At 37.2% G+C, this 12,966-nt stretch overlaps 1 protein-coding gene across 1 annotated transcript in view; it reads right to left on the reverse strand.

The window, feature by feature from the left end:
* Positions 1-10,156: 10,156 nt before the first annotated feature.
* Positions 10,157-12,966, reverse strand: part of SH3YL1 (SH3 and SYLF domain containing 1) — a 47,138-nt gene continuing 44,328 nt past the window's right edge. Inside the window, exon 10 of the mRNA XM_085056734.1 lies at positions 10,157-10,756. Coding sequence (XP_084912860.1) covers positions 10,557-10,756 — 200 coding nt within the window. The 3' untranslated portion in view covers positions 10,157-10,556. The remainder of the gene's footprint in view (positions 10,757-12,966) is intronic.

A 12,966-nucleotide genomic window follows, 5' to 3' on the forward strand; every position in this document is an offset into this window, starting at 1 on the left:
GCTGTCATTGAACTAAGTAGAGGCAGGCAGAGCAGTAACACTCTTCTGAAATATCTGTATCAGATTGGTTGACTTAAATCTTAAAGCCTTTATATAAATCCCTGTGATCAACTAATACTTTAGGTCACTTAAACTGATCATGTTTCTATGTTAAATTGAAGCAGTAGCCTCTAACGTACAATGATTTTTTCATCCAAGGTTATTACATTTGTTATCTATTAATATCTATGATTCTTGGTTTAGTTTTTGCTACCTGCAGAAAACTTTGAAAAACAAACATACAGAATCTATGGAAATTATGCATTTAATTAGACATGTCAAAATTTTAAGGCTTATTACTTGCTAACTCTGTTATCCTTTACTTAGCTCACAGACTACACTGTTCAGACACCTATTCTGGTTTTCACAGCACCTTATAAGATACTTTCACTAAAATCTAGAAAGGAACTCTCAATCTATCTTGGAGGTGTTTAAAAACAGCCTGGGATTTGCAAGGGAAGAATGACTTTTTTATCTCTGTGACAGAAATCCCAGCTGACAGCCCTGTTTATGCTACAGAAAATAATGACTGCTGACAGTCTCAAGGACCACCCGGTGGGTTATTTACATTTGAAACATTTGAAATCAACTCTGTTTAGATAATGTTTCAGTTTTGAATCTGGCTTGCCTGCACATGTTGCTTGTAAGCTCTATTAAAGCTAGTACATCTCATTGGAATTGTAATCAATAATGTCCCAGTTTCATACTGTCAGCCAGGATGTATTAACGTGGAGCTGCTGAGTTTCATGTTAAACAATTTGTTCATTTGGATTTTGGAGCCCAGTTGTTAACAGCAAACACTTCACATTTAAGAAAACTGGCATTTTAAAATGTAAAAGAATTAGTCTTTTATTCTAACATCATCCTCAGGAGAAGAATATAAATATAAATTTTTTATATTATATCATGTGAAAGAAAGATATTCCAGATTACCTGAGTTTCTTAGGCTTGGAATGTACACTGTTGTTAGATAATATCAAGGAGTAATATTGCTAAATTAAAATAACACATTTAGCAATATATGATTTTAAAAGTTTTAATAAATAACAACTTTTCATGAGATCTTTATTTTGTGCAGATCAGGAAGTTCTCTTTCCAGCTCTTTGCTCTGCCATGAATATTTCCAAACTGATCAAAGAAGAATAACTTGAAGGGTGTTATATTAATCTAAACCATTTCACTGAATACGAAGTTAGATAGACACATATTTTTAACTGGCATTTGTCTTAGTACCAAAAAAGGCAATGATGAAATAAGCAGAGAGCTTGAGTGTGTCAAAATTAGGAACTAAGATTAATACCCCATATTAATTCTTATTACCAAAGTAGATATGAACTTATGTTGCTGTTAGTTATGTCTTTCCCTTTCTTAGATTTTTCATTCTTCATTCCCAGTGGCAGAGATCCATAGCGTCAGTTCACATTCCAGTATGGAAACACTGGCTAATAGGATTTGAAATCGTGTCTCCTTCCTTAATTTAGCAGGTCATGGAGAAAAAAATCATACTTATTTTTGAAATGCAAGTATAAAGGATTTATAAAGAAAGTTCATCCTGAGGGATTCACTACAAAATGACATTAGGATGGCAGTTTCACAGAGCAAGTCAATGTTCTGTACCGCAGACTCTAGAAAGCACTCTAGAAAGCACTTCATGCAACCTACCTCTTTTAACTGACTGCTCATGAAAAACAGACATCCAAACTGGGAGGACTCCTAAACCTTTAAGAACAGGTGCCTGGAAATCAATGGCACAAATCTAGGTGTATTTTCAAAAATAAAAATGCTCTTTGAATGATGTGTTGGTTGGTGCTGAATATGCTTCCCCTCCACTTCAAGGTCAAGTGCAAGATCCTGCTCCTGGGTCAGGGAAATCCCAAGCACAAGTATAGGCTGGGCAGAGAACGGATTGAGAACAGCTGCAGGGAGAAGGATTTGGGGTTGTTGGTGGACAAAAAGCTCAACGTGACCAAGCAATGTCACCTGCAGCCCAGGGAGACAAATGCATCCTGAGTTGCTTCAAAAGCAGTGTGGCCAGCAATCTTTGAGAAGTGATTCTATCCCTTTACTCCACTCTTGTGAGACTCCACCTGGAAGTCTGTGCCCAGCTCTGGGGCCCCAACATGTGAAACACATGGACCTGCTGGAGTAAGTCCAAAGGAGGGTCACTAATATGATCAGGGTAGGAGAATACTCTCCTAGAAAGACAGGCTGAGTATTGGGGTGGTTCAGTGCGGTGTGTGAAAGATGCACGGTCCCCAGTCATGGTGTAACCAGAAATGTTTATTAAAAGCATACATAGACTTCTAATATTTTCACTATCAGATTAGAATAACACATGTCTGGATAGCCAATAATACATACACCTAACATTCACATCAGCCTTTTTTTTTCCTTAGAACAAAAACTTGCAAACAACTTTTCTGCAAACTACTGTGGTTCTGTTACCTGTTACATTTTAGAAACTTTGTTACATCTCTCCTGCCTTGACTGGATAGTACTTGTTCTTCTTAACCAAGCAGTCTTTGTTCCGATAATACTGAGCATTCTTTGTTTTCTTGGCCCACATTTCAGCCTGGAGACGGCTCCAGGGAGAAGTTGGAGCACCTTCCAGTACCTGAGGGGAGCCTGCAAGAGAGCTGGAGAGGAGCTTTGTTACACGGGCATGTAGTGATAGAACAAGGGGTAATGGCTTTAAGCTGAAGGAGGGTAGGTTTAGATTAAGTATTAGCAATATATTCTTTATCATGAGGGTGGTGAGGCACTGGAACTGGTTGCTCAGAGGAGTTGTGGGTCCTCCATCCCTGAAAGTGTTCAAAGCCAGAATGGATGGAGCTTTGAGCAACTTGGTCTAGTGGAAGGTATCCCTGCCCATGCAGGGGTTTGGAACTAGATGATCCCTAAGGTCCCTTCCAACTCAAGCCATTCTATGATTCTTCATTCTTTCCACTTTTATTTTTTAGCATTTATCAGCCCTATAGCAATGAATCCTACTCTATAGAAGGGGACCTGTGTGCATCAGAAGACAAAGCCCTGCTACAAGAGGAAAATTCTCCACATTATGAAACACTCTAAGTAAAGCTAAGTTAATGTTCCAAAACTTGAGAAGGCAAAACGAGGAGGTAGCTGTAGGATTTTAATTTTTATATAGTAAATTCTTTTTTTATGCAATCAAAAGACCAATTGTGAGTTGGAATCTTCAAAAAGAAAATCTGTTTCCTTTGGCTGCCATGTTCATGACCAGACTCCAAGGGAACTATAGGAAAAGATGCTGTTGCTCTGCTCAGGATTCTGCCAAGCTCAGGGCTGCTTCACAGCTTAAGCTGTAACAGACTTTAAATATGTGAGATGGCTTTTTATGGCTTTTTAAAAGACAGAAGTAACTGACCAGAAGAACACATAGATGGTACATACAAAAAAAAAAAAAAAAAGAGATCTTAGCACAGAGTGATGCAAAGCAAGCATCCTTTCTGGTAAGAATGTGAGCTACTGGAAACCTACATTAAGGGAACCTGTTGCTTGAGAGTGCGATGGCCACAGAGAAAATACTGATTCGATTGTTTTCAGAAGTTTATAAATACATCAATAATCTCTGTTTTACACTGTAATTTGTGCAACAATATGGCTCCTAGAAAATTCAGGAGAGTAATGAAGATTTTAAGTAAATTAGCAACATTCAACATTTAGTATATCTCAAGCTACCAAAAGAATCCCACTGATGTAAAAGCAGCTGGAACAGGCCCAAGTATTTTCCCAGAAGGAAACAAGGGGTTAGTCTGAAAAGCACGAAATAAGATATGCAGAGGAATGATCCAAAACACATCAAATACAATCTTCAGCTGCAGAATCTTAAAACAGCTTGTCCTGGTTCACATTTGTAAGAATCTGACGGCTGACACGAAACCAATTAGAATAAGAGACTGATGTTTTGAATTTCTGGCTTAACTGTGGCCTTAATTTTGACATCAGATATGACAGAAGGAAATTGGGAAAATTAAAATACAAGACACACTAAAGGGAATAAAAGGCTGAGAGCAAGTAATAGCCTGAGGCAGGTTTTAAAAGGTAATGGGCAGATCTAGTTTCTGCAAAAAATGACCACCACAGAATATTTGAAATGAATTAGACCCAGTATTTTAACAGACATCCCCTCTGCTTCAAAACAGTTAATTTTGACCCAAATTTTTGCAGTTGATAAAATATTACAGAATGGCACATATTTAAGTGACTTGATACTTTAGTAATCAAAAATGTCTCCCAAGCAGCTGGAACTGTCAATCCGTGAGAATACTTCGGCATCCAGGTGCTTTGTTTGTTTGCCTCAAGAGCATCATCTAAATTTATTGTGAGGCATAAACTCACATTTAGTTGGCATGAAATTAGAATCTAAAAAGATTAAAAACTCTTGGAGAAAAAGATTTGACTAGCATTTGCATTTGGAAAATCAAATTAAAATGTCTGAAAGCGTAAAAGGCACTGCAATATTGTGAAAACAGAATGTTCAGAAACTCAGAAGTCTAATAACGTTTGTTGTGAAACCATGTATCTGATTTGACAGAACAACAACTCTCATTTACAGGAATGATGCAAGAATTTAGGCTGCTAAAGCCAGGTGACTAGTTTGTTTTTTTTTCCTCCCAAATTAACTGTGTGCTACAGTGGTTAGCATTACTCAGATATTTAGAGGGAGGCCACAGGAAGGTTAGGATCACTTGCCCTGGACACTGTCAAACACAGTCCTCAGGTATTCAGCAAGTCAGATACTAATTGGCCACACATAGCACAGGAATAGCACAAAACTGGAGAAGGATACACAGGTGAAAAAGAATAAACTCTGCTTCAAAATGTCTTAAACCATAAAATTACTTTAACTATGATTATTGCTTTTGTGAATGGAATTAATTGTATTCAAGTAGTCCATGGAAACACTTCATATAGTTAGAATGCCCTTTAGGCTCATATTACCACTACAGACAATGCCCTCAGGTTGGACAAGCAAAGCAGCTCCTCATTCTTCAGCGAGGCAGATCTTCCATGTGGTAGAGAGCCACATTCAGCCCCTCCAGGCCCTGCCCAGGCTGCTTTCTCTGCCTGTAAAAGACACTCCTGTAAAAAACAAATTCTCAAGCCAAAGGCTGGAAACAGACATAAAAACATGCTAAGAGTATTTGCCTCTTCCAGAATGTCAAATGAGATGTGAATTTTCCCAGGTAAAAGGCTCAAGAATCGTTGAAGAAAACTCCAATGTGGTGCTACCTATAGGCTTTATAAAGACAAATATAAAGGACCACCTTAGCAATGCAGATGGCAGAACTCCTCTGCAGTCTACAGTTATCCAAATTTTAATTTTTACTGTCAAAAATCAGATGTAGGCAAAGAACAGAATGGAAAGCAGATATAGAATATGTGGATTTCAATCTAGCACAAGGATTAGCACACACTAGTTTATACACTCCTGACATTTAAGGAACTATTTGCACTTAATATTAGATGAAATTAACTAAAAATCTTTTCCAAAGAATGAGGCTTACCATTTCTTTTTATTTATTTTTCTTACATTAGTTATGGCATGGGAAAAGCCCAAGAGATTTTCTTTGTAGTATTTCTAATTCAATTAAGAGCAAGAGCCAATTAAAAAGTCAAACGGTTTCCCATGAACTTTTAGATTGAAGTGTTGGATAAATTTAGATTCCCAATAAAAAACTAATTTGATTTCAAAATGTTCTGGCCAAGTTTTTTAGAAATGGATGCTTACAGGTAGAATGATATGTCTATATTTTTAGGTAATACAGAAGAAATATCTAAATTTCAAAAGTCCTGTGCAACTAAGTACCCTCAATAAATCAACATGAACAGCTGTAGTTTAGCTCCCTTTGGATCAGACAATTCTTTTAAAGATAAATTGCAAACATGAACAACTTTTTCTGTCTTTCTTACTATCCTATGGGCATAGGTTATATATATACTTGACAGAAATGCATGCAGTATGGATTTAGGTCCGTAAAATTTGATCTGATTTGTAAAAATCTAGCTCCAAAATTTATACAAATGTAATTACAGCTACTGTAGAAATTTATTGAGTTTTTAAAGGAGAAATGCAGTCATTTTTCAGGGAGATGCCAGTCAGGACTCAATCAGGAATTCTGCCTGCCATTTTACTCCCAATTTATAAAGACAAACATCACAGAGGAAGACATGCAGTTAGACAGGGCTGGTCCTTATCCAAACACAGATCCAAAATAACCACCCTGTGTGTGAGTGTGAGTGAGTGTGTGAGTGCATAAAGAAAGTGAAACAGAACACTTAATCAAGAAAGATCGGCCTGAAAAAAATTTTTGAAAGGTTTAACAAACAGGAGTGTTTGGCCTGATATGAGAAGGGAGAGTGGGATTACGTATTTACTTGTTGCTGAAGACCTGGAGATATTAGCCATGATGGAACTTTACACCTGCACATAACAGAAATATTTTTTTGGCTTGCGATGGCCTGCAAGGAAAAAAAATGAATGGATGTGAAAAGTTTTGTAATTCTACTTATTATGAAAATAACTTTTAAAATCATGAGTTAAAGCTGAATTACTAGTAAACGAACACATTTTTTTAAATGTACCATAAAGAATAGAATCTGAACACTGTCATTATATTTATGGCCATATATTTAAAGTGTCACAAACATACATAAAGGGACAAAATTATGTAAGCTGCCAAAGATATGTTAGGAATCACAGAATCACCTGGGTCAGGTTGGGAGGAACCACAGTGGGTCCTCTGTTCAGCCTGGAGGAGACTGAGGGGAGACCTCATTACAGTTACAACTTCCTTGTGAGGGGAAGAGGAGGGGCAGACACTGATCTCTTCTCTGTGGTGACCAGGGACAGGACCTGAGGGAATGGCCTGAAGTTGTGTCAGGGGAGGTTTGGGTTGGATATCAGGAAAAGGTTTGTCACCCAGAGGGTGTTTGGGCACTGGAACAGGCTCCCCAGGGAAGTGGTCACAGCCAAGCCTGACAGAGCTCAAGAAGCATTTGGACAATGCTCTCATGCACATGGTGTGACTCTTGGGGATGGTGCTGTGCAGGGAGAGGAGTTTGACTCAATGGTCTTTGTAGTTCCCTTCCAACACAGCTGATTCTGTGATTCTGTGACCTGGTCTAAGCTTTCTGCTCAAGCAGGGTCATCCTAGAGCATACTGCACAGGATTTCGAAACCTCTCTGGGCAACCTGTCCCAGTGCTCCATCACTTGTAAAGAAGTTCTTTCTCATGTTTAGGTGGGTCTTCCCACACATCTGTTTCTGCCCATTGCCTCTTGTCCTATTGCTTCGTACCACTGAGCAGAGCCTGGAAACATCCTCTGACACCTCCATTCAGATAATGACAGACAATGATCATATTCCCTCACAGTCATCTCTTCTGGAGGCTGAAAGACCCAGCTCCCTCAGCCTTTCCTCATAAGAGAGATGCTCCAAACCCTTAATCATCTTTGTAGCTCTCCATTGGACCTGCTCCAGGTGCTCCATGTCTCTCTTGTCCTGAGGAACCCAGAACTGGACACAGCACTCCAGGTAAGTGCTTATAAAAGTAGGATGATGAATTGAACCTGCTCAACTCACAGCAGAAGTACTTCACCTGTAATCTCTGTACCTTTTACTAAGTATCACCTTGAGGGAATCCCATGGCTCCATAACTCATTATTTCTCTTCCAGTGCAGATTCCCACTGATTTGGTGCTGCAGACATCTATGCTCCCAACCCAGACTAACAGCTGGATACCAGGCACCTCATAACTCATTAAATACTTTGTGCCAGAGACACCATCTTCTTCAGTATCTTTCTTCTGGATCTGGTCAGGCATCCTGTAGCAAAGGAACACAAGTATGGATTTGCATTGATGGAAAACCTCTCTTACCAGAACATGGGTCTCATGGGTGACTCTGTGTAACTCCAGGTTTTTGTTCCTAGATTCACTACAGAGAACCTGAGATACAATCGCTGTTCCTTACAGATCTCTTCGTTTACTGAAATGTGCAGACTGACTTTCACAATAAACTGTTTTTACTGTAAAAATATTTTTACAATTAGCTTAAGCCCACTGATGTGAGCTGATCCAGCCTGTGTCAATGACATTTGGATCCAGGCAGTAGTGCTCTGTAATGCTTCAAGGTTTGTTTTTGACAACCAATGACTTTTCTTGCATTAGGCTAATTTGCTGAATCTGCTCTTTGCTATATTGCATTTAAATGAACTAAGACATGTTCCAGGTATAAGATATGATTTCCATTTAATATTCTCCCCCAAAATGCAGCTTGGATTTAGTAATTAATCAGTGATATCCTGAAAAACTTACAGACTATCATGAACACTGAGATTAGAAAATCCTCATTTTACCCCAAACTCAGCTAAGACAATCCAAGAAACTGAATTTACATAAAAAAGATTTTACTGTGCAAGTTCATAAATTCTGACAGTTTCATGGAAGAAGACACTTGAGATGAGTTAAGAAGCTTTAACAACTCTACATGAAGGCAAGTACACTGGCTGAAAAAGCAGCCAGCATTGTGGAAATTACTACTGAAGTATTACAGCAGAATTCTGCCAGTGGATGGTTCAGCTTATACAGCAACAAAAGTGCAGCAATAGGATATAATCAATGCACAAGTTATTCTTTGTGAATATGTGACAATATCTAGCTTTTGTCTATCACACTAGCATAAATCCTGTTCACCAAGTCCTGACAGTGGCTTATTTAGTGTTTTCTGGCTTAAGAAGCAACAGATGCAGTCTGTAAAAGATAGGCAAGCACAGAACCTGCTTTCTCACCTCAAACTGGCAGATGCTACTACAGTACTTCTAAAGGCATATATTACCATTTCCACTGCAGCTACATGAGGTAGTATTACTCTTTCCTACTAGCCGGAAAATACTTTTAAAAAACATCTGCAAGCAATATGGAACTGTTTGGTGGTGGTATGTATTTGAAGACAGGTATCTGTCTGATCTATGAGGCAAAGCATATGAAGGATTTTCACTGAAAGGTTGTAAATGCATCTGACTATGGTTTCAGTCTCTTCTGTCTCATTTTGAGTTTGTTTATCAAAATGCATTTTGCCCCAGTCTGAAAGAAATACAGAAACTTCCTAATGCTGTCTTCATCTACACTAGGTTTAGCCTTACCGTTCAGATGGGATAACTAAAAGCTAAAGATTACCTGATAGATTAGTGGATCATAACAGATCAGCTGTAACTTGGTTGCTGGAAAGACCACACATACTATTTTTCTGGTCCTCATGGCACTGTTAGAAGAAACAAGGACTTAACAAAACACATTTCCAAGTGGGGAAAACCTGAGACTGATGGAACATAATTACCATCTTGGCACTAACTCCATATAAGAGGCAAATTCAGCATATTCAGCATCGAGAAGGAAACTAGGCTGGTTCTAAAAAACTTGAAGTCTCATTCTCACCTCTGCTCTGATTTGCCACATCAACTTTAAAAGGCAGTATCTGTATCTGTAAAATGAAGTTGATTTACAAATATGCTCAAAATGAAATTGAAATCTGAGAATGATAGTGCTATACATTACTATCACATCTATCCTGGAGAAATAGCTTCCCTTTCTTACTGCTATAAATGTACCCTATTTACTCTCTAGTTTACTCTATGTTACTCTTTCCTTAAAGATTAATCATTCAAAAAGTCTTAAATGGGAAGAAGCACGAAGAATTCAAGCTCACTTGTGAACTAGAAATGTCTCTATCTTGTGGACAGAGAGATCCATGGAACAAGTTCCTACAGGAATCAAGGAGAAGCCTATATGTTTTCTGAGGGACTATTAATGCATTTTATTAAAACAACTTTCAGGAGTGCCTAAATTCTCCAAAGGTGAGGGCAATATAAGACAGGCTATCAGAGAAGCTGAACAGCTTAACTGTCACAGAGTTGTTTTAAAAAAGTCCTTGTATACCTAACAATGACAAACATTACAGACCAGATCTAAAGTAGTAACTAAAAAACTGCAATATCTAGAGTGATTTTTAAAACTAAGTATGAAGGCAATTTATCTCTCATACCTGTGAAAAAATATGTGTATTTACTAAGTAAAGAACTCTGAGTCAGACATGGTTTGAAGCAAATTTAAGAGCATTTATTAAAGAAAGATCATAAATTACAATTTTATTGAAATCAACATTTTTTTCAGCATGTCTAATTCTAAATTGTTTCCAATTTTCCCCTCATTTAAAAATAAATCCGTATAGCAAGACAGAATTGAAACTATATACAAATTGGATTACTTTTTATATGGCAACTTGCTCAAAAATAAAACTCTCATAAATTGACTATCACCTACTTAAGTTTTATACTTAAGAAATAAATTTAGGGGAAATTTATGGTCATTCAAAGCATTTCATTTTTTTGTTACAATAGTATTGATCAAAAATCTCATTTTAATAAAATCTGAAAAGTTAAAATATATTTTTCAGTGTAAATATATTACTGCCTCAACATTTTATTCTGTACATATTTAGTTGTTACTTATGGCAATGTAATTGGCTGGGAAGATGCCAGTTTTTTCTCCAATTCTTCCTTCCCACCAATCAAATTGGGAATTTGTTTTAGTTGTGACTGTGATTTTGTCTCCAGCTTTGAAAGTCAAGTCACCTGGCTGTTGTCCTTCAAATGAATAAAGCGCTGTCACTTCTACTGGATCACTCTTCGAGTTATCTGAAATTAAAGAAATTAAATAAAAAGGAAATTATTAAAAGAAAATTACAGCACATGCACTAAATTCTTAAATAGAATATTCTTAAATGACAGTAGAAAAGGGTGGCAAAGACACCAAAATAATCTCTTTGAGCATATAAACCACTAATATAAAACCCTCTCCATTTCCACTATATTCTTAGGTAAGTGAAATTTGAATTCCAGCCTATCAGCACAATCTATTTAATAAAATACAAAACAAAGATCAGCCATTTTTCTGTATGTCTCATACAGTCAGAGACAGTGGGAACAAAAGTGGTGTGTTGAAGAAAGTATGAGGGTTTCCCAAATGACTGCTGTCAGAGCCACTGCTCAGGTTTGAGTTTTGGTAAGTGTTCTCTGTGACAGCTTCTTCATAAAAACTGCATATCTCAAAGGAGAATATGTGATTTTTAAACCAAAACTTGGGACACAGGATGGCAAAATACAAACCATCCACAGCACTTCCCTTCTTGTTCCATAGGTTTTGCAGTGCCTGGGATTTTTGTGTATCTCAGATGTTAAACAGAACACACAAAATGTGCCAGTGGAATGAACTGGTAATGGTTTGATGTACTGGAAGTGACTTGGTCTGTATAGTAGTGTTTTCAACCACATACATAAATGGCTTTTATTCTCTTTACACTGGTCTCTTAAACAACTCTTTTAGTCCTCAGCTGGGGTTGGAATCATGCTGTCAGTCTTCTAAACTAGTTTTAAAATCATCAAAATCTTGGATACTATTATCCATCCTCCATTCCTATTAAAAATTTTTAGCCAATATCTCAATGTTTATTACCATTGAACTTTTAATCTAAGTGAATATTTTCAATTTAATAATAATTATTCTCAATTCCTTTAACTGTCTGAGCTATAGAAGGTAGTTGCATTAGATTAATGTTGATTTAAAAAACAGTTAAATCTTCCACATGAGTGAATCTAAAAGTGAAAAATGGAAGGTGCAATGGAAGATTAGGTAAGAGGAAATAATGTTTACACAGTCAGGTAGAGAGACTTCGGGGTATATTGCTCATGTGGACATGATGGCTCAGGCATGCAAGATTCAAGGCTTTTAGCATTAGCTGCACCTTCTTGCTGTAAAAACTGTCGCAAAAGGGGAAACCCAAGCTCTTATTAGTCTACACATTGCAAGCACAGAGCTAGAAAGGATGGTGAGAGAAGCATTGATACAAGTTTTTTTCCCAGTCTGTCTTCAACAAGTGATACCCACAGATCTTTTCTTCTGGTTGCTTTTATAATTTCAAAAGAAAGATGAAAAATTCTTTTCCCTAAGGCTCACAAACACAAACCATAGTCAAAAGAGGACAGAGAAGAACAAAGGACAACAAATGTATGCATAAGCAGCACAGGGTTTTTTTCCCCCAGCATCTGACAATATATATGTTCATTCTACAGGCTAGTGCTTTCTCTTCATGATTTGCATTTTTATCAATTATTAAAGACTAATGCAAAATTATTTGGCCATGAGCTGGGAAAAATTTGATTGCAGAGAAGTCAAATGCCATCTTTCTTGATCACACAATCTCTCCCTCCTGGTATCTATAGTCATGATATAAAGTCACACAACACTATTTCTTTTAATGTGAAAATAAAACCATGTTTATCAGGTCCATATCTCCAGCAGTTACTCCTACCAAAAAAGGCAGCAATGCAGCTTTTCTAAATAGCTTTTTTACATCTGAAACCCTGACAGACTGAATATTCAGCAATTACATAATTTTTCTTCAAGAATTCCAGCTTTTGATGCAGTTGGGATGATATGATGTGCTCCCATGCACAGTATGGTTCGAAGCTAGATATTTTGATTGAGTAAATCGTAGCAAAACTCACAAAAGTAAAAGATCAGCTTTTTACTCCTAGTATTATTTGAATAATAATCAGAAAATACTGTGGCCCAGGACTCTTTAGGTGCTAAGGCATGAAAACAGTTATGACTCAGTTGCATATAAAAAGGAAGAAGGGGTGTGTTTTACCCCTGCTCCACATTCCGGAAGCACACATGGGTAGAAGTGTATTTATATGTTACAGTGAAGGCAACAAATTCCTATACTTTGAGTTCTTAAACCTATGTGTTTCCATCACCTAAATGAATAATCACTCAAACGGAATTGGAGTTTCTATATAACTGCCCCAAATACATAGGGAAAAATTAGATATTTGATAGAGCAAAA

Source organism: Lichenostomus cassidix, chromosome 3 (assembly GCF_008360975.1).
Source record: "Lichenostomus cassidix isolate B80296 chromosome 3, HeHo_3.0, whole genome shotgun sequence".
In the NCBI taxonomy this organism is placed as follows: domain Eukaryota; kingdom Metazoa; phylum Chordata; class Aves; order Passeriformes; family Meliphagidae; genus Lichenostomus; species Lichenostomus cassidix.